This window comes from Lepidochelys kempii, chromosome 1 (genome assembly GCF_965140265.1).
Source record: "Lepidochelys kempii isolate rLepKem1 chromosome 1, rLepKem1.hap2, whole genome shotgun sequence".
Classification (NCBI taxonomy): domain Eukaryota; kingdom Metazoa; phylum Chordata; order Testudines; family Cheloniidae; genus Lepidochelys; species Lepidochelys kempii.
The window spans coordinates 27,907,119-27,928,181 of record NC_133256.1 but is presented as its reverse complement, the minus strand read 5'-3'; the positions used below and the strand labels follow the sequence as shown (position 1 = coordinate 27,928,181).

Sequence of the window (21,063 nt, the reverse complement as noted above, 5' to 3'; positions counted from 1 at the left end):
GAATGCACCTTCAACGTGTTGAAGCAGGTAAAGAACTATCACCATTCAACTATGGGACAAGAGCATTTGAATGGGCTGGCCATGCTTAATATCAACTGTGACATTGCACGAAAGCTAGATTTTTCCTCAATAATTAGTGCATTTGCACAGAAAACAGCTAGATAAGCATTTGTTAAATAAAAAAAATTCAAATTATGTCTCACTCTTTTTTTGGTGTCTTATTTTGTTCTCATGTGTCATCATTTTTTATTTTTATTATGGCTAGGGGCCTCAAAAGCTGGAAGTGGCTTAGGCCTCTCTGGACCCCTGAGAGGGCCTGCCCAGGTGAGTGCTCTAACCACTGGATATAGGGTATTTGGGTGGTAATCTCACCTCTTAAGCTGTTCCACTTTTTTATAAAATACTTAATGCTAAATACTAAAATAAAATACTAAAATACTAAAATAAAATGGGGACATCTGACCTCCGTCTGATTGCACTGGACCTAACTGATGTCTAATGCTGGCAGCTACCTCGTGTAAATTGAAATATTCTCCTTAAAGGTTGTCAGTAGAAATGGCAATGAAATCCTGCCCACTTGGCCTATGATCTGGCTACTTGAACCAGCTTTTAGCAGCTTAGACAGACTGATCATAGAAAATCAGTTCACACAATTTATGTACGGTGGGGACAAGAAAGACCAGAGAACTTTGATTTGAACAAGGATCTTTATGAAATAGCATCACAGAATTTAAAACAGAAAATACTTTAGATCATCCCTGCCATTGCAAAATTACTGCACAAACAAGATAGGTGTCATTTAGGAGGTAATGTCCTGAAATGCCCTCATATGGAACAGATTGAAAAGACACAAATCTGCACAAAAGAGTATTTTAGAATTTGAACTCCAAGGGGCACTTCCTTCCCCATGTGATTGTCAGATGTTGTACTGGCAGCATCAGACGGGTAGTAAAGAGAGAACTCCTATCAAAAGTAGGATAGTTAAAAAAGAAAGAATGTCTTTTAATGTTTTTAAGGCATGTAAATTAGGATTAAGCTACCCTGGGACAGAATCTTCTTGCAAGGTTTCCTTTCTGTGCTGTTTGGTATGGTATGACTTTTACAAAGAACAATACAAACCTTAAGTACAGTTCTGCTCTAAACAGTGACTGTAAAAATGCCATTGTGGGACACAATGTTTATTTTGTCCGTCATTCCAGATCAAATGTGTTCAGTATGGACTGTGATTCAACGCCCATTGCAGTCAGTGGAAGTCTTCCCATTGTCTGCAAAACAAGTTTTACCCCAATCCCTATTTTGCTAACTTTCAGCTTTGCCCATATAACCTGGGCTCTGAATCAAGCTGAGTTCTTTCTTTCTCACGCATCACCACCAGTATTAAAGATTCTGCAGGCTAACTTATGCCCTTCTGTCAACTGTTCAGCCCCATTCAGTCTTCACAGGTGGAAGAGATAGGAACTTTATAAACTGTTCTGTTGCTGGTGCACAAGAAGACAATTCAGGTCTGGTAGCTGTGTTGGTTGTGCAGAGCTTGCAGGAGACAAAAGTCGTAAAAAATGACATTTGGTCATTAAAATGAAGAGCTCTGACTCACGGGGAATGGGCCTGTTGAGTGAGAAGGTGCCATGTTTACATTCACTCTTCAGCCCAGAACCGGATTTTAATATATTAATGCAATATTACGTTTGTACTGTTCTTTTTGGTTTATAAATCTGTACACCTTAGAAATGGCCGAAGTGAAGCCAGGAGAAGTGGCCAAGACAGAGAAACCTTGCAGACAAAAAGTGCTGGAGGTGCCCAAAAGAGCCGTCCCCTTTGCGTGTCAGTTTGCCTTCTTACTCTTTTGTGATTGAAAAGCAGGCTCCCTTCCCCTTTCTCTTCCCCAGCTGTGTCTCTCTGGCTAAATTTCAGTATTTGTTTTAGTTAAGAACCTTGCTTTATGGCAGTGGGAGTCTTTCCACTGATTCTGGATCTGGCTCTCAAGACACCTAGGGCAAATTTAATACCACAATGCCTAAACAAAACAATTTGTGGAGTGCAAGGTTTGAGGGAGGGGGCTTCTGGTGATCCTCGAAGAGCAGCTGTTCCATTTGGGTAAAATTCACCCCTACACTAGGCATCATAAAGCCAATACATCACTTAAATCCCATTTGGGTCCCATATTGAATGGATAATAGGCTTGTGCTGACCCAGGGCACAGGAGTGAATCCAACCTTTCCTCATTAGTCCAGGAAACAGGGTGTTGGTCGCTCCACCCACTGTGAGCTATACTGGTTGTTGGTATGCCAAAAGCTATAATTCGTGAATCCCCAGAGGCCCCAAGCAAAACTGGAATCACATGTGCTCAGCACTGTATATATACAGAGTAAGAGACAGTCCCTGCCCTGAAGAGCTTACAATACAATTAGCTAAAAACAAGGAGTCCGGTGGCACCTTAAATTTGTGATTTATTTGTGCATAAGCTTTCGTGGGTAACACTGGATTTGTTACCCACGAAAGCTTATGCACAAATAAATCTGTTAGTCTTTAAGGTGCCACCGGACTCCTTGTTGTTTTTGTGGATACAAACTAACACGGCTGCCCCCTGATACTTGACACCATGCAAGGCACTATAATTAGATAAGACAGACAACGAGCAGGAAGAGAAACAGAGGCAGGTGAAGGTAATCACACCAGATTAGCGGCCATGGGTGGACTAAAACGCACATCCTCTAATTAGTAGGAGAGGGCACTAACCACTAGGCCACACATCCTTATTGTCAATAAAACAGAGAACTTGTGGTACATGACTTCCTGTTCACTAGCTCTCTCCTTTTTAATTATAAGGATATGTTGATTGGAAAATGAGAGTGAAAGGGGGAAAGGGGCTGTTTAATTGCCCTTGTAGAAGAGTGATACAAGAGAAACAGAAGAGGCCTGTCATGGCTGTCTGTTGGCAGCCAAGCTTTCCAACAGCATGAATGGCACTTTATCAGGTGTAGGAAGGGAATTTCTGTATTATCTATTTGTATTGTAGCTTTCCTATACTGTGTAATTAGGGCATTGTAAATAATAAATGCTGTAATTATCATTCTCTTTTGACCCTTATTTAAGGAAGCATTTTCTCAAGCAGTTTCTCAAAGGCATGTTGCCCGAGAGAGAAGCAGTCCATTGTGGACCGAACTATTCTCACCACATTAGCTGGCCCTACTTAGATTACCAAAAGGCTGGATATAGTTTTGAACAAATGAAATAATTCAGTGCAGACATACACACATGCACCCTCACAAGCCTTTCTCTTTGCTCCGCATACTCAGACTCCAGCATCTCTGGGAAGGGTCCATAAGCTGTGTACCAATATTAGCATGCAGCCACACAAGGTGCTTCATTTCGCAGTTCCCATGCCAAGTAATGCCACAGGTTAAACAGAGTAAATATATGAGGACACATGACAAAATTGCACCAAGTTATCATTTCTTGACACACACACACAAAAGATGCTTTAAAACCCCTCAAGTGCTCTTTGGAGAACCTTCTTGGTTCACATTTTAATGAAACTACTTTTAGTCTAGATTAAAAATTGTGCAGCTCTGTCTAACCCTGAGGCTGTCATCAGTTTAAAAGAGAACTGGATAAATTCATGGAGGTTAAGTCCATTAATGGCTATTAGCCAGGATGGGCAAGGCATGGTGTCCCTAGCCTCTGTTTGTCAGAGGGTGGAGATGGATGGCAGGAGAGAGATCACTAGATCATTACCTGTTAGGTTCACTCCCTCTGGGGCACCTGGCATTGGCCACTGTCAATGGACAGGATACTGGGCTGGATGGACCTTTGGTCTGACCCAGTATGGCCATTCTTTTATGTTCTTATCATTGCTCATAGACATCCTTTACCCCCACTCACTTGGATGGCAAAAGAGAGGGATGACAGCAGCCCTTAACTATATGTCAATCCTTCAAATTAAGCACCAGTATAGACCCCGAGTCTCTTATAACAGAGGCAGTGTTAATTCTAAACAGAGGATTGTAGGGGAAGTGTAGCTGCATGGTTTTGTGCTGTATTTACAACTGCTATATACTTGGGTAGCCATTTAAAAATAAGTATCCAGGTCATTACAATAGATGGATAATTTTGCCTGCTCGGTTAGAACTTGTGTGCTGCCCAATCAGACCTACGCCACAGTGTCCGCAGCTGGGGAACCACTAATTCCCTACTCTTAGTGGGACACCTAACCTGCATCCTGATGCCTTGGTTCCTAACTATGTAATTCATTATTAGAGAATATATAGCTTGGAAACAATACAATACCTCCAATACAACTGTGTGTTTTAAATCTCCCGCACAGGGGGTTAATCAGCACACATGGAGGCTGCAGGCAGGTCCAGGCTACGAGACATTATCTGTACAGTAGAAGTATTTTGCTTTTCAGTGTTCAGCATTGTTTTCCATCTGAGTTCAGAGTTCAGGGTTGTTAGTTTAGAAAGTTGATCCCAGGAGGCTCCAGTTTAAAGATGTTCATGTTCTTGCTGTGCATTCACAGCAGGAGTGCTTTGATCTTATTCTGGGCCACTGACTGTTATGTCATCTGTGTCGAGTCCGTTTGTATGAAAGTGTTCAGTCACCAGCTACGTGAGCTTTTTTGTTGATGGTGTTCTTTGTATTTCTTCATTATTTTCCTTTCTTCATTAAACGTTTTAGTTCAGGTTGATGTTCCCCTCCCCCTATGTAAAACTCAGACCCTTTGAGCACTGAGTGTTGTTCATTTAGGTTTTTTTTCCCCGAGTGGGGTTTTATAATTATTTCATTGCTTTATTTTCATTTAGAAGCAAAGCAAATTAGTTTAAATTAGCAGATATGGCTGAATAAAGGGATGATAAATATCAATGGCAAAAATTAAAACAGCCTGGTGATTAGCCTGAAAATTAAAGTAAATGTAATTTGGTGGTGTATTGTAAGTTGTATTGGTACTAAGTACTGAGAAAAACTTGATCTTTTCCCACCCTTTATGTGTATAGTTTTGTGTCCATTATATGTCTAAGAAAGTCACTAATTGACAGCTACAGTGTTAGCAACTGATCCTGCAACCCACACTCACATGAGTATTCTTCATTCCCAGGGACAGTCACAAATCAGTGATTTGTCACGAATCAGTGATCAGTCTAGACGTGATAAATCGACCCCCGAGCGCTCTCCCGTCGACTCCTGTACCCCACCGCCGCGAGAGGCACAGGCGGAGTCGACGGGGGAGCAGCAGCCGTCAACTCACCGTAGCAAAGACACCGCAGTGAGTAGGTCTAAGTACGTCGACTTCAGCTACGTTATTCAAATCGCTGACGTTGCGTAACTTCGATGGATACTCCCCCCTCCCCCCCCAGGGTAGACAAGGGCTCAGACTCTTTGAACACCCGAGGATTATTCGCAGGAGAAAAGAGCTGCAGATATTTTGTATGTACTACTTCAATTTCATCATTTTCTTCAAAGCTGCAATTAGGCAATGTAAATCTCACTGTACATATAAATGTATGTAGCATAGTATTCATAGAGGAGAGAGAGACAAAGGGGTGTATAGGTATATGCACACACTCTCGCTCTCTCTCACGCACACACACACACACTAACGGTTTTAGTTTATTGCAGTATTTGCACTGAAGTTTACTTTCCTGTTAACAGCTTTGAAATAAATGATAATGTTGAAGTACGACAGGGAACACTTTTTTTGCGGGGATAACCATTGCTCATGCAAATAGACCCATTCACTTTAATATAAATAAGAGTACGTGGAACATTTAAAACTACAGCACCTTCCAGGCTTCAGTGGAGTCATTTCCACTTACACTGTCTGGGGATCTGACACTATATCTATGTCTGTGTCCATGTATTCAGGCTGCGAATCTGGTCCATAACGTATAGGCTAAGGTCACTCTGAGGGAACAGTGCCACTGTATCACTATAGGTGGTAGAGGCATGAAGTGAAACCCTATTCCCATTTAAGGCGATGGGAGTTTTGCCATTAACTTCAATGGAGCCAGGATTTCACCCATGATCTCTGATGTAGACATTTGACAGTAACCTTACGTGGTGCTATGACAACATGTGTGTTATTTTTAATACAAACAAACAAAATCTTTCCAAAATGGAGACCTTTAAATATACTGCTTAGGCCAGAAGATAGCATTAAAATATTATCCTGGTGTACTTGGGAAAATTCTAATAATACATCATTGAAATCTCTGGGGAAATGTTTCATGTGCACAAATCTCTATTTAGGTCATTTCCACAGAATGTACAGTAATCAGATGTATAGTGGAGGGTTTATTATTTTTGCAGAATGTGCATGCATTCAGAATTTGCCATACTCAGAATGAGAGACAAGATGTTCAGCTGTATGTTTAGCTTTTGCAAAAGGCTTCTCTGTCTGCCCAGGCATGGGCACTGTATAGCACAGACAGGAAGTATGCCAGACTGACTCTGCAGGAGGCTGCATAGAACACGTGCAGAAAGGAACAAGAAACTGCTTAATGATTAATCACTGTCAACCTTTGTTCTTGTTAAAGACTTGATTGTTGGACAAGGCTAGTAATGAGGCACTGTTTCTGTGTCTGTTGCTATGAGATTGTGCGAGTGCTGAATCTGCTCTTCAGCCCATGCAAAAAATGCAATTCTGTGTTTGCCCAGGTTTTAATGAGCTAGAGTGAAAGCACTTTTATAGCAGCGCCTGCTAGTGGATATACCGTCTTTCAGTATTTCACACATAAACCCCCATGTTCCTAGGTTGATAGCAAAAATAAATTTAAAAAAACAACACTCCAAGCCGAAACTTGGCACACAAGGGCTCAGGAATGAGTAGCTTGTTTGTTAAATTAAAAAACAAAGTGCTTAAAAGTGTTTATAGTAAAAACTGCACAAACAACTTCGTTGATTTTTTTTCCTCATTTTTATATGAAAGTGGTCGTTTAAGAAAGGCATTTGCTGATTGGATATGATTCTGTACATTGGCCAAGTTAGTACATGTAAAGTAACTAGTATTATTATTTTATTATTTTGCTATTGCTTCATTAAATTTCCAAGAGAACAGAAAATGATACTGGAGAAATGCCAGAATAAAATGATTGTGCAATTAAGAAGGGGGCGAGGGGATGGGAATTTTTCTTGATAGCAAACTTTGTAATTTTTCACTCATTGTCACTCAGTGGTGTCCCAGACGTAGACCCATATCTTCAGCTGTTATAGGAAAGACTAGCCCATAGAGAGGAAGGATGGTCCAGTCAGTAGGGTTCTCGCTTTGGATGCTGCAGAACTAGGGTCAATTCTCTGCTCTACCACAGACTTCCTCTGACTTTTTGCAAGTCGGATTGATTTCATTAGGAGTTAGGGATGCTTTTGAACATCCCACTAGGTGCCTATCTGCATATGTAGGAGTCTGAATATCTTTAAAACTCCAGTCCTTAGTCTCTTTGTGCCTCGGTGCCTCATCTGTACAATGGGGATAATAGTAATGCCCTATCTCACAATGGTGTTGTGAAGGTAATACGTTACTGACTGTGAAGAACTCAGATTCTACAGTAACGGGGCCACATAAGCACCTTAAATAGATATAAATTGGTGGTCCTGCCTTTGGTCAGGACCTGGGTGGGGCTACTTCTCAGCCTAGGACACTGTAAGGCATTGATGCCCTGTAGTGTTTTAAATATATAGTGAAGCTGGACCACTCAGATTATTCTCTGATCCTGCTGCTTCCAGGTGGATTGATAGGCCCATCTGCCTACATAAATCCTTTCCTGAATTACAGATGAGTTGGAGACAGAGGGGCCCCTGTATGGAATATCTAGGAGCCAATCATTATTCCACAAATATATTATTATTTTCAAATGGTTTTAGTGACATTCTTTTCAAATTTTGCACTCTTTGGATTAATTCATGTGTATTTGCACTTTGAGCTGTGTACCTCGGCTGTGGTTTGTCAGAGAAGTCACACATAGTTTATTTCCTTTCTCTTATTGGAGGAGAGCACAAGCATGTCTGGCAGCCAATTCTTGCTTGTGCAGTTGTAAAATCTGGTTGCCACAAATCCTGATGCATATGCCTTTGAAACATTTTTGCCAGTCAAGGTCAACAGCTCAAGATGTTCATGGAAGGCAAACACAGAAGTGGGGTCATGTGGTCAAGGGAAAGTTTTTGTGAACACTTAAAAAAATTATTCAAGGAAAATATTTTGCATTGTTCACCTGGAATTTTTGATTTCAAGATGTTTGACACTGAAAGCGATCATGTGCTCTTCCAATCCTCAGTTCTTTCAAATGCTGGGACAGTGTTTGGCCCCAGTCTTGCGCTTATAGATGTGTTTAACTTTATCCATGTGAGTAGTCACATTAGAGCCTATTAGGATACTGACAGACATATAAACTTGTTTGTGTTGGAAGGATCTGGGCCTTTAAAAGCATCTGAACAGATTATGATCTGATATACTTTAAGGTAGCTCTGTACATGAAAACAATATCCTTAGTCTCAAAACAATGGGCATGATTTGCCACTGCCTCACACCTTGTGTCATCTTGTACACATGTGCAAAGTGAGAGTAAAAAGAGTGTAAGATGCTACCAAACAGAATGGTAGAGTTTTACACCTACTTTGACTAAAGAAGGTACGAGGCAGTAGAGAATTAGGCCCACTTTGCTTTGTAAATCCTGTCTACATAGTATTATTTTTATCCAGCTCTGATACGTGTTGGTCAAATTTCCAGCTGGTATAATTTGGCATAGGTTCATTGACTTCAATGGAGCTATGTTGATTTATACCTGTAAAGGATCTGGCTCTATACATTCTGCTATTATTTAAATTAATAGAATATTTAACTTATTCCTAGTAATAATTAATAATAGTTCTACTTCACAGGGTATGTCTACACTGCAATTAAAACATGTGGCTGGCTCGTGCCAGCTGACTTGGGCTCGCTGGGTTTGGACTAAGGAGCTGTTAAATTGCAGTGTTGACATTCGGGTTCAGGCTGGAGTCTGAGCTGTAGGACCTTGTGAGGTGGGAGGATCCCAGAGGTCTACACCACACTTAAACAACCCCTTAGCCCTAGTCCTGCGAGCCCAAGTCAGCTGGCCAGTCATGAGTGTCTAATTGCAGTGTAGATGTACCCACAGAGTCTCTGCAGCCATTCCTGCTTATGCCATGATCTCATAACCAATTTTTCAGTTTGGTGGCTGAACCAAAAAATTGAAAATAAATGGTTTCAGGTCAACCTGAATGCAAAAAAAATTATGAATTTTTTTGTGTGTTTGTTGCCAAAACAGTTAGGTAAATTTGACACAAATTTGTGAAATGTTTCAGTTGACCCAAATCTTCTGTTTTGGGCACACACACAAAAAATGGTCAGAAAAATTCTGCTGAGCTCTGTATATCGCAGCGGAAGCAGGGTCAGGCTAGATCAGTACTTGGAAGCGAGACCTCCCAGAAAAGCCCAGGGACTGCAGAAAGTGGACTTTGTGCTTCAGCAGACTCCTTTTCGGCTAGTAGTAAACCAATGGCTCAGAATGGGGCTAGCAAGCATTGTGTTGTTGAAAGTGCCATCTTATAGGTGAGCGAGAGGCCAACATTTGGGTTGTTCAAGTTAGTGAGTGTAGGGCTTGTAGGGTACAGCCTCCGGGGTTATACAGTAGCCTGGAATATTTTGCAAGCAAGTCTGACTGCTTAGTAAGGGGGAAATAAATCTGGGTAGAAGCCTTGATCTGCACCAGGAATAGCCTGCTATGGTGGCTGAGACAACTGAGACCCACTGCTTCAGAAAAGCGAACAAAATGTACAGAATTAGTTGCCAGGCAAACAAAAAGTTACACATCTTTTCCCCTGGAGAGAGCTGGAGCTAGAGGTTTTCATCAGCCGAACGTCAGACCTTGGGCAGAATGTAGTGAATAAATCTGAAGAGCTTTACTTTACTGTATTTGTTTCATTAAGCCACCACTAATGTAAGGGGAGAAGGAAAGTTGGAGCTGTTTCTCCAAGCCTGACACTGTGAAAACAAAATGAGCCACTCTGTGGTGTCACAGAAAGGCAGAAAAAAATGTCTGCTCCTTTTGACAGAAAATCTTCAAGAACTAGAACCCCATCGTGTCACAAATGCCAACTCTCCTTAGTTAGGAGGCAAAGTCTCTGAGGGAGCTGCGGTTTAGCAAACATTATTTTCATTCTCTCCCACCGAAAATAATATTCACCAACTCCAGCGCCCTTTTGGGGGTGGGGGGAAGCTAAAGTTTTGTGTCCATTTTTCCAACCAAATTTCCATAAAATGCCTTTGAATTATGTATTCAGAAATGAAAACTTCCAAAGGTATTTCAGGGGGTCTGGACAAGCTGCTGACAGGGAGAGAAGTGTGGCGGGGGAGGCTCAGAATGTCAACTTTTGCTCTTTGCTTTGTGGTGTCTGTCTGTCTATCATCATGTTTCTATAACCATTATTGCTGTAATATTGAAGCATGGATCAGGAACATTCCCTGCTTCCCTTTGTGACACAGCCTATAAAAATAATGTTTTCCATTACTACACAGCTTTTCATCTCACCTCACAAGCTCAACACAGGACTCACTTAGAGGGGCGTGGAAGCGAGATGCCGAGGGGCTGCAGTCTCCGGTGTTGCTGTCAAAGAATTGCCACAGGCCCAGCCAAGAGTAGTGTTTGATTCTGCGGGAGTCATGGTCAGCTGTTTTTAATCTTCAGTGATGGCTCCAGTCACTACAGGGTCTCTGGGGAAGGATCTATAAGGGAAAAAATAGAAATGAGTAACAATAATATTTAGTACCTGACCATATATGCTACTTTACCTCCAATGGAAAATGCAGGTGCTCAACACCACTGAAAATCAGGGCACTTATTAAGGTACCTAACATTAGGTACCTGAGTTTGAAAAGGCTGGCCTAAGTGACTTGCCCAAAGTTGCACAGAAGCCTATGTCAGTCTTTTATCTCAGTGGAGTTACACAAATTTATACCTGGCCTGTAGAGGGCTACAGGCTACTTTGCAAACTCCATGAGCTGCATTTTTCCCATTGGCCAACTCTGCCTAGCCATATCAAGTTGATTACATCAGTCCTATGATTCTATGATTTACAGACACAATAAAGGCTACTTTGCACTGCTAGAGCTTTGGGAAGGGGCCTTAGTGTAAATAAGACTCAAGCCCTTAACGTGTTTTTACAGGTAAATAATTATCATTTCTTATAGATCTGTGTCATGCATACAAGGCACATTTAAAGCTGCTGCTACTGGATGAACGTGCTAGGCTGAGATTTCTATAACGTAGGGGAATGTCCTGTCATGTCCTATAAATTTATTTGAATCTCAAGAGTGGCATTAAGCCCAGCCCAGTAGTAGGTGGCAATACAGAGGTGCACTACCCCCATCAAGTGCTCTGATGCATTGTGCTTCAGACAAGCAAAGTGGCTCTGGAAGTCCCAAGTGTGGTTGCAAGACAAGACTTGGAAGGTATGTCCACATTACAGGCATAGCTGCAGTAGTGTGGCTATGGTGGCACAACCACGTAGTGTAGACACAGCCTACACCAATGCAAGACGTTTTTCCCATCGGTGTAGGACCACCACACTCCTCTGAACGACAGTAGCTAGGTCAATGGAAGCATTCGTCTGTAGATATAGCTGCGTCTGCACTGGGGGATTAGGTCGCCATAGTGACATCAGTCAGGAGTGTGGATTTTTCATACCCCTGTCCAATGTAGCTGTGTCAACCTACATTTTAAGTATAGACCAGGCCAGAGCACCCATTCTGGATCAGGACAGTGAGAACCACATCACCAGAGAAGAGGGCAAAGAAGAATTCCAGGAAGATGTGGTTTCCAAGAAGGTGATTTGAAGAAGGAGAGGGAGGGATCTTGATGGAATGCAAGTGGGAGACTGTTCCAAACACAGGAACCAGGATGATACAAGGCATGGAGCCAAGATTAATGTGAAAGAATGATGAAGGGAGCAGCAAGATGAAAAGCTGGAGAGTGGCATGTAAAATGTTTTGGGTCCTTGTGGTGGAAGTGCTCAGTTACTGCAGTGGTGAGCACAGTATAAAAGCTTAAACAGAAGAGAATAGAATATTTTGTATAGAATATTTCAATATTGTATTGCATGGTGAACAGAAGCCCAAGTTATGTCAGATTGTAGGCACCTTTTACCAATATAAACCAAAGGGAGAATTCTTGTGATACTCAGGGCTCCAGATACCTAAGCAGTACAATTATGAATATAGCCACATATAGAACATATGGAGAGGAGGACATAAACAGTTTGGAGAACACTTCAATCTCTCTGGGCACGCAATCACAGACATGAAGGTCGCTATCTTACAACAAAAAAACTTCAAATCCAGACTCCAGCGAGAGACTGCTGAATTGGAATTCATTTGCAAATTGGATACTATTAATTTAGGCTTAAATAGAGACGGGGCCCTGGTCTACACTAGGACTTTAGGTCGAATTTAGCAACGTTAAATCGATTTAAACCTGCACCCGTCCACACAGTGAAGCCCTTTATTTCGACTTAAAGGGCTCTTAAAATCGATTTCCTTACTCCACCCCTGACAAGTGGATTAGCGCTTAAATCGACGTTCCCGGCTCGAATTTGGGGTACTGTGGACACAATTCGATGGTATTGGCCTCCGGGAGCTATCCCAGAGTGCTCCATTCTGACCGCTCTGGACAGCACTCTCAACTCAGATGCACTGGCCAGGTAGACAGGAAAAGAACCGCAAACTTTTGAATCTCATTTCCTGTTTGGCCAGCGTGGCAAGCTGCAGGTGACCATGCAGAGCTCATCAGCACAGGTGACCATGATGGAGTCCCAGAATCGCAAAAGAGCTCCAGCATGGACCGAACGGGAGGTACGGGATCTGATCGCTGTTTGGGGAGAGGAATCCGTGCTATCAGAACTCCGTTCCAGTTTTCGAAATGCCAAAACCTTTGTGAAAATCTCCCAGGGCATGAAGGACAGAGGCCATAACAGGGACCCGAAGCAGTGCCGCGTGAAACTGAAGGAGCTGAGGCAAGCCTACCAGAAAACCAGAGAGGCGAACAGCCGCTCTGGGTCAGAGCCCCAAACATGCCGCTTCTGTGATGAGCTGCATGCCATTTTAGGGGGTTCAGCCACCACTACCCCAGCCGTGTTGTTTGACTCCTTCAATGGAGATGGAGGCAATATGGAAGCAGGTTTTGGGGACGAAGAAGATGAGGAGGAGGAGGAGGTTGTAGATAGCTCACAGCAAGCAAGCGGAGAAACCGGTTTTCCCGACAGCCAGGAACTGTTTCTCACCCTAGACCTGGAGCCAGTACCCCCCGAACCCACCCAAGGCTGCCTCCTGGACCCAGCAGGCGGAGAAGGGACCTCTGGTGAGTGTACCTTTTAAAATGCTATACATGGTTTAAAAGCAAGCATGTGAAAGGATTACTTTGCCCTGGCATTTGCGGTTCTCCTAGATGTAGTCCTAAAGCCTTTGCAAAAGGTTTCTGGGCAGGGCAGCCTTATTTCGTCCTTCATGGTAGGACACTTTACCACTCCAGGCCAGTAACACGTACTCGGGAATCACTGTAGAACAAAGCATTGCAGTGTATGTTTGCTGGCATTCAACCAAAATCCGTTCTTTATCTCTCTGTGTTATCCTCAGGAGAGTGAGATATAATTCATGGTCACCTGGTTGAAATAGAGTGCTTTTCTTCAGGGACACTCAGAGGTGCCCGTTCCTGCTGGGCTGTTTGCCTGTGGCTGAACAGAAATGTTCCCCGCTGTTAGCCACAGGGAGGGGGGAAGGTTGAGGGGGTAGTCACGCGGTGGGAGGAGGCAAAATGCGACCTTGTAACGAAAGCACATGTGCTATGTATGTAATGTTAACAGCAAGGTTTACCCTGAAAGAGTGTAGCGACTGTTTAATAAAATGTGTCTTTTTAAATACCGCTGTCCCTTTTTTTTTCTCCACCAGCTGCATGTGTTTCAATGATCACAGGATCTTCTCCTTCCCAGAGGCTAGGGAAGCTTAGAAAGAAAAAAAACGCACTCGCGATGAAATGTTCTCCGAACTCATGCTGTCCTCCCACACTGACAGAGCACAGACGAATGCGTGGAGGCAAATAATGTCAGAGTGCAGGAAAGCACAAAATGACCGGGAGGAGAGGTGGAGGGCTGAAGAGAGTAAGTGGCGGGCTGAAGAGAGTAAGTGGCGGGCTGAAGACAGGGCTGAAGCTCAAATGTGGCGGCAGCGTGATGAGAGGAGGCAGGATTCAATGCTGAGGCTGCTGCAGGACCAAACCAGAATGCTCCAGTGTATGGTTGAGCTGCAGCAAAGGCAGCTGGAGCACAGACTGCCACTGCTGCCCCTCTGTAACCAACCGCCCTCCTCCCCAAGTTCCATAGCCTCCACACCCAGACGCCCAAGAACGCGGTGGGGGGGCCTCCGGCCAACCAGCCACTCCACCACAGAGGATTGCCCAAAAAAAAGAAGGCTGTCATTCAATAAATTTTAAAGTTGTAAACTTTTAAAGTGCTGTGCTTAAAGTGCTGTGTGGCATTTTCCTTCCCTCCTCCACCACCCCTCCTGGGATACCTTGGTAGTCATCTCCCTATTTGTGTGATGAATGAATAACGAATGCATGACTGTGAAGCAGCAATGACTTTATTGCCTCTGCAAGCGGTGATTAAAGGGAGGAGGGGAGGGTGGTTAGCTTACAGGGAAGTAGAGTGAACCAAGGGGCAGGGGGTTTCATCAAGGAGAAACAAACAGAACTTTCACACCGTAGCCTGGCCAGTCATGAAACTGGTTTTCAAAGCTTCTCTGATGCGTACCGCGCCCTCCTGTGCTCTTCTAACCGCTCTGGTGTCTGGCTGCGCGTAACCAGCAGCCAGGCGATTTGCCTCAACCTCCCACCCCGCCATAAACGTCTCCCCCTTACTCTCACAGATATTGTGGAGCACACAGCAAGCAGTAATAACAGTGGGAATATTGGTTTCGCTGAGGTCTAAGCGAGTCAGTAAACTGCGCCAGCGCGCCTTTAAACGTCCAAATGCACATTCTACCAGAATTCTGCACTTGCTCAGCCTGTAGTTGAACAGCTCCTGACTACTGTCCAGGCTGCCTGTGTACGGCTTCATGAGCCATGGCATTAAGGGGTAGGCTGGGTCCCCAAGGATACATATAGGCATTTCAACATCCCCAACAGTTATTTTCTGGTCTGGGAATAAAGTCCCTTCCTGCAGCTTTTGAAACAGACCAGAGTTCCTGAAGATGCGAGCGTCATGCACCTTTCCCGGCCATCCCACGTTGATGTTGGTGAAACGTCCCTTGTGATCCACCAGAGCTTGCAGCACTATCGAAAAGTACCCCTTGCGGTTTATGTACTCGGCGGCTTGGTGCTCCGGTGCCAAGATAGGGATATGGGTTCCGTCTATAGCCCCACCACAGTTAGGGAATCCCATTGCAGCAAAGCCATCCACTATGACCTGCACATTTCCCAGGGTCACTACCCTTGATATCAGCAGATCTTTGATTGCGTGAGCTACTTGCATCACAGCAGCCCCCACAGTAGATTTGCCCACTCCAAATTGATTCCCAACTGACCGGTAGCTGTCTGGCGTTGCAAGCTTCCACAGGGCTATCGCCACTCGCTTCTCAACTGTGAGGGCTGCTCTCATCCTGGTATTCATGCGCTTCAGGGCAGGGGAAAGCAAGTCACAAAGTTCCATGAAAGTGCCCTTACGCATGCGAAAGTTTCGCAGCCACTGGGAATCGTCCCAGACCTGCAACACTATGCGGTCCCACCAGTCTGTGCTTGTTTCCCGAGCCCAGAATCGGCGTTCCACAGCATGAACCTGCCCCATTAGCACCATGATGCATGCATTGGCAGGGCCCATGCTTTCAGAGAAATCTGTGTCCATGTCCTGATCACTCACGTGACCGCGCTGACGTCGCCTCCTCGCCCGGTATCGCGTTGCCATGTTCTGGTGCTGCATATACTGCTGGATAATGCGTGTGGTGGTTGATGTGCTCCTAATTGCCAAAATGAGCTCAGCGGCCTCCATGCTTGCCTTGGTATGGTGTCCGCACAGAAAAAAGGCGCGGAACGATTGTCTGCCGTTGCTCTGACGGAGGGAGGGGCGACTGGCGACACGGCTTACAGGGTTGGCTTCAGGGAGCTAAAATCAACAAAGGGTGTGCCTGTACATCAAGGAGTATTTCAGGCAGGACTGCACGGAGGGTTCCAATAAGAAATGGTGCACCAAAGTTATCGTTGTTATTGGAACAAGGAGGTTAGCCTGGCCTCTGATTGATACATGGCTAGATTTACCTCGCTGCGCCTTCTCTGTGAGTGACTGCAGTGTGATCTAGACAGGGGAGGAGGAAAATGAGTACAAAACAAATCTGGTCTATTTCTTGTTCTGACCCACTCCATCTATCCTTTACATCTTTGGCTGGCAGCAGACGGTGCAGAAGGACTGCATGCCATCCACATCTCATGGCTGCTTGGCAGAAGATGGTACAGTACGACTGCTAGCCATCTTCATCTCTTGCCTGCCTGGCATAAGATGGTACAATACGACTGCTAGCAATCCTCATCTCTTGCCTGCCTGGCAGAAGATGGTACAGTACGACTGCTAGCAGTCCGTATCGCCTGCCCGCTCACCATAAGACGGTTCAATAGGACTGCAGGACTAAAGAGAATGACCTGGTCAAGTCACTCCAAATTTAGTCCCTGCGCCCATGTCTGCCCAGGCGCTCCCAGCCGACGTGGCCAGGAGCACCTCGGACACGACGAGGACGACTACCAGTCGTATTGCACCGTCTGCTGCCAGAAGGCAATGGGTTGCTGCTACTGTGCAGCAAAGCCGTACCGCGTCTGCCAGCACCCAGGAGACATAGGGTGACGGTTACCTGAGCTGGCTCCATGCTTGCCGTGGTATGGTGTCTGCACAGGTAACTCATGAAAAAAGGCGCGAAACGATTGTCTGCCCTTGCTTTCACGGAGGGAGGGAGGGAACGGGGGCCTGACGACACGTACCCAGAACCACCCACGACAATGTTTTAGCCCCATCAGAGTGCTCCATTGTGAGTGCTCTGGACAGCACTCTCAGATGCCCGATTGTTTGCCATTGCTCTGACGCTGGGAGGGGCGCTTACAGGGTTGGCTTCAGGGAGCTAAAATCAACAAAGGGGGTGGCTTTACATCAAGGAGTATTTCAGGCAGGACTTCACGGAGGGTTCCAATAAGAAATGGTGCACCTAAGTTATCGTTGTTATTGGAACAAGGAGGTTAGCCTGGCCTCTGATTGATACATGGCTAGATTTACCTCGCTGCACCTTCTCTGTAAGTGACTGCAGTGTGATCTAGAAGAATGAGTCCCCTAGACAGGGGAGGGGGGGAAGCAAATCTGGTCTATTTCTTGTTTTGATCCACTCCATCTATCTTTTACATCTTTGGCTGGCAGCAGACGGTGCAGAAGGACTGCATGCCATCCACATCTCATGGCTGCTCGGCAGAAGATGGTACAGTACGACTGCTAGCAGTCCGTATCGCCTGCCCGCTCACCATAAGACGGTTCAATAGGACTGACTGCAGGACTAAAGAGAATGACCTGCTCAAGTCACTCCAAATTTAGTCCCTGCGCCCATGTCTGCCCAGGCGCTCCTGATCGACCTCACAGAGGCGACCAGGAGCACCTCAGACATGACGATGACGGCTACCAGTCGTACTGTACCGTCTGCTGCCACAAGGCAAGGGGTTGCTGCTACTGTGTAGCAATGCCGTACCGCGTCTGCCAGCATCCAGGAGACATAGGGTGACGGTTACCTGAGCGGGCTCCATGCTTGCCGTGGTATGGCGTCTGCACAGGTAACTCAGGAAAAAAGGCGCGAAATGATTGTCTGCCCTTGCTTTCACGGGGGGAGGGAGGGTGGGAACGGGGGCCTGACGATATGTACCCAGAACCACCCGCGACAATGTTTTAGCCCCATCAGGCATTGGGATATCAACCCAGAATTCCAATAGGCAGCGGAGACTGCGGGAACTGTGGGATAGCTACCCACAGTGCAACGCTCCGGAAGTCGACGCTTGCCTCGGTACTGTGGAAGCGCTCCGCCGAGTTAATGCACTTAATGCACTTAGAGCATTTTCTGTGGGGACACACACACTCGAATATATAAAACCGATTTCAAAAAAACCGACTTCTATAAATTCGACCTAATTTCGTAGTGTAGACATACCCTGGGAGTGGCTAAGTCATTATGCAAGGTAGCCTATTTCCCCTTGTTTTTTCCTACCCCCCCCCCCAGACATTCTGGTTAAACTTGGATTTAAACTTGGAGAGTGGTCAGTTTGGATGAGCTATTGCCAGCAGGAGAGTGAGTTTGTGTGTGTGTGTGTGTGTGTCCCGGGGGGGTGGGGAGGTGAGAAAGCCTGGATTTGTGCTGGAAATGGCCCACCTTGATTATCATGCACGTTGTAGGGAGAGTGGTCATTTTGGATGAGCTATTACCAGCAGGAGAGTGAGTTTGTGTGCGTGGTTTTTAGAGGGGGGTGAGGGGGTGAGAGAACCTGGATTTGTGCAGGAAATGGCCCACCTTGATTATCATACGCATTGTGAAGAGAGTGGTCACTTTGGATGGGCTATTACCAGCAGGAGAGTGAGTTTGTGTGGGGGGGGGGCGGAGGGTGAGAAAACCTGGATTTGTGCTGGAAATGGCCCAACTTGATGATCACTTTAGATAAGCTATTACCAGCAGGAGAGTGAGTTTGTGTGTGTATGGGGGTGGGGGGGTGAGAAAACTTGGATTTGTGCTGGAAATGGCCCACCTTGATTATCATGCACATTGTAGGGAGACTGGTCACTTTGGATAAGCTATTACCAGCAGGAGAGTGAGTTTGTGTGTGTGGTTTTTGGAGGGGGGTGAGGGAGTGAGAGAACCTGGATTTGTGCAGGAAATGGCCCACCTTGATTATCATACACATTGTGAGGAGAGTGGTCACTTTGGATGGGCTATTACCAGCAGGAGAGTGAGTTTGTGTGTTGGGGGGGCGGAGGGTGAGAAAACCTGGATTTGTGCTGGAAATGGCCCAACTTATCACTTTAGATAAGCTATTACCAGCAGGACAGTGGGGCGGGAGGAGGTATTGTTTCATGGTCTCTGTGTGTATATAATGTCTTCTGCAGTTTCCACGGTATGCATCCGATGAAGTGAGCTGTAGCTCACGAAAGCTCATGCTCAAATAAATTGGTTAGTCTCTAAGGTGCCACAAGTACTCCTTTTCTTTTTGCGAATACAGACTAACACGGCTGTTACTCTGAAACCTGTCATAAACAGTTTAATTACACAAGTAAAGGATGACCGCATAACCCATCTGGGGTTGAATAAAGCTGACCCCTTGGTTTCTTCCAAGTGTCAGTGTTTCCATTATTAACGCCTGTTTCAAGGATATGTAACTTGGCTGTAGAAATCTGGTCAGAATTCCTTACTTCTCAATATATGTGGTCTCAGGCCAGCATCACTTGGTGATTTTTAGCATATATTCATAACAATGATGGAGCTGCCTTTGAGTTATAGGTGATATCACCCGTATGGTGATATCAACAAATCATGGTGCTTAGAGCCTGGGAGTGGAGGTTGGATATGCCGTGGGTAGAACTAAATTAAGATCTTCATTTGGCATTTTTGTTGTATTTTACACCTAATGTACCCATAAGAAACAAAGGAAAGTCTGTTTTAACATTTATGTGTGTATGTTTGGAGCCAAATTCTCCCCCTCAATTATACTATGGCAACCCCCAGACTTAAATGAGGTAGCAGCAGTAGAACAGAAAAGAAAATTTGATGCTGAATGTTTTGATTTGCTGGTTACATAAATGTGTTTAAAATTCCCCTTGGTTTTCATGACCAAACCCTGGGAGTATTACCTGCTTGGAGGATTTCTTGAGTTATTATCTAACCTATCAGTCTCTCTGTCTGTCTATCTAAGTGTTTTATACTGCTGCCAATCACCAAAGTAGCAGAGCCCCTTCCCCATAATAGCAATAGCAAAGTCTCTCGTGTACTTCATAGTCTCTGATTCTTCGCCCATTGATTTGTTACAGATTTTTTTGTATTTATTTGTTCATTCATTTTGAGGGGAGGTTGTTTGGAGATGAGGGGTGTCTGTGTTGTGAATGCCATTCTTGCTATATGGAAGTGTGTCTTTGGAGAGGAAGGTGTTACAACTTGGCCCTGTGCCCCTCTGTGTAATCAGCAATCTGTTGCAAGTGGACCCAGTTTGAGCTGGATCCAACATGCTTCAAAAGGCAACTGGGTCTGGGTAGAATCTAGTCATTGTTTCTAGCTCTGGAACCATAGGACACACTTGCAGGCTCAGACCTCTTGTCTGATGCCCTTCTTTGGGAGATGGGACTCTGCAGTCCAGTTGCCCCTGACCCCAAAACCAGTGCTTCAGACCTCTGAGCCCCCCTCATCTTTTTCATGTGCTCTCTCAAAGTCCCACCTATGCTGTGGGCTCTCTGGTCTTCTAGTTTAACCCCTTTGGGGACAATGTGACAGGGAATCATGGAACACAGGTTTAGCATAGGAATTTCTTCACCACAGTCACTTTACTCTTCCAAGCATCCTCTCAAAGTTGATGGCCCTAGATTGCCTCCTTGATGGCTTCTCCATTATGATTTAACTGGGAATTGGTCCTGCTTCGAGCAGGTGGTTGGACTAGATGACCTTCTGGGTTCCCTTCCAACCCTGATATTCTATGATTCTATGATTCTATGATCCTTCAATAAGGTGTCAACCATCTTTCCTTAGCAAGGTGGCTATATGGAATGCAGTTCCATAAGCTTGCTTTGTGCAAGGTTAGAGGTGTTCAGCACGGTACAAGATTAGGGTGACCATATGTTCCATTTTGGCCAGCCTTTTTAAGCCCTGTCCCGGACATCCTGACTTTTTTTGGCAAAACTGGGCATTTGGTCTTGTTTGCTCTTGCCAAGCTGGCAAAAGCAAATGGGACAAATGCCCAGTTTTTCCAAAAAAGTGGGGTGCGCCTCCCTAGGGGGACAAGGAGGAACATACAA

The 21,063-nt window shown here is 45.0% G+C and overlaps 2 protein-coding genes across 3 annotated transcripts in view; both read left to right on the top strand.

Annotated features, from left to right (window-relative positions):
- The window catches only part of MAML2 (mastermind like transcriptional coactivator 2), a 301,446-nt gene that overhangs the window by 256,667 nt on the left and 23,716 nt on the right, over positions 1-21,063 (top strand). The gene's annotated exons all lie outside the window — the stretch shown is intronic.
- LOC140901075 (uncharacterized) lies at positions 12,701-14,471 on the top strand. Its single transcript, XM_073319282.1, has 2 exons — positions 12,701-13,364; positions 13,952-14,471. Exons 1-2 carry the CDS (start codon positions 12,782-12,784, stop codon positions 14,101-14,103), a joined length of 735 nt encoding a protein of 244 aa, XP_073175383.1. The 5' UTR covers positions 12,701-12,781; the 3' UTR covers positions 14,104-14,471.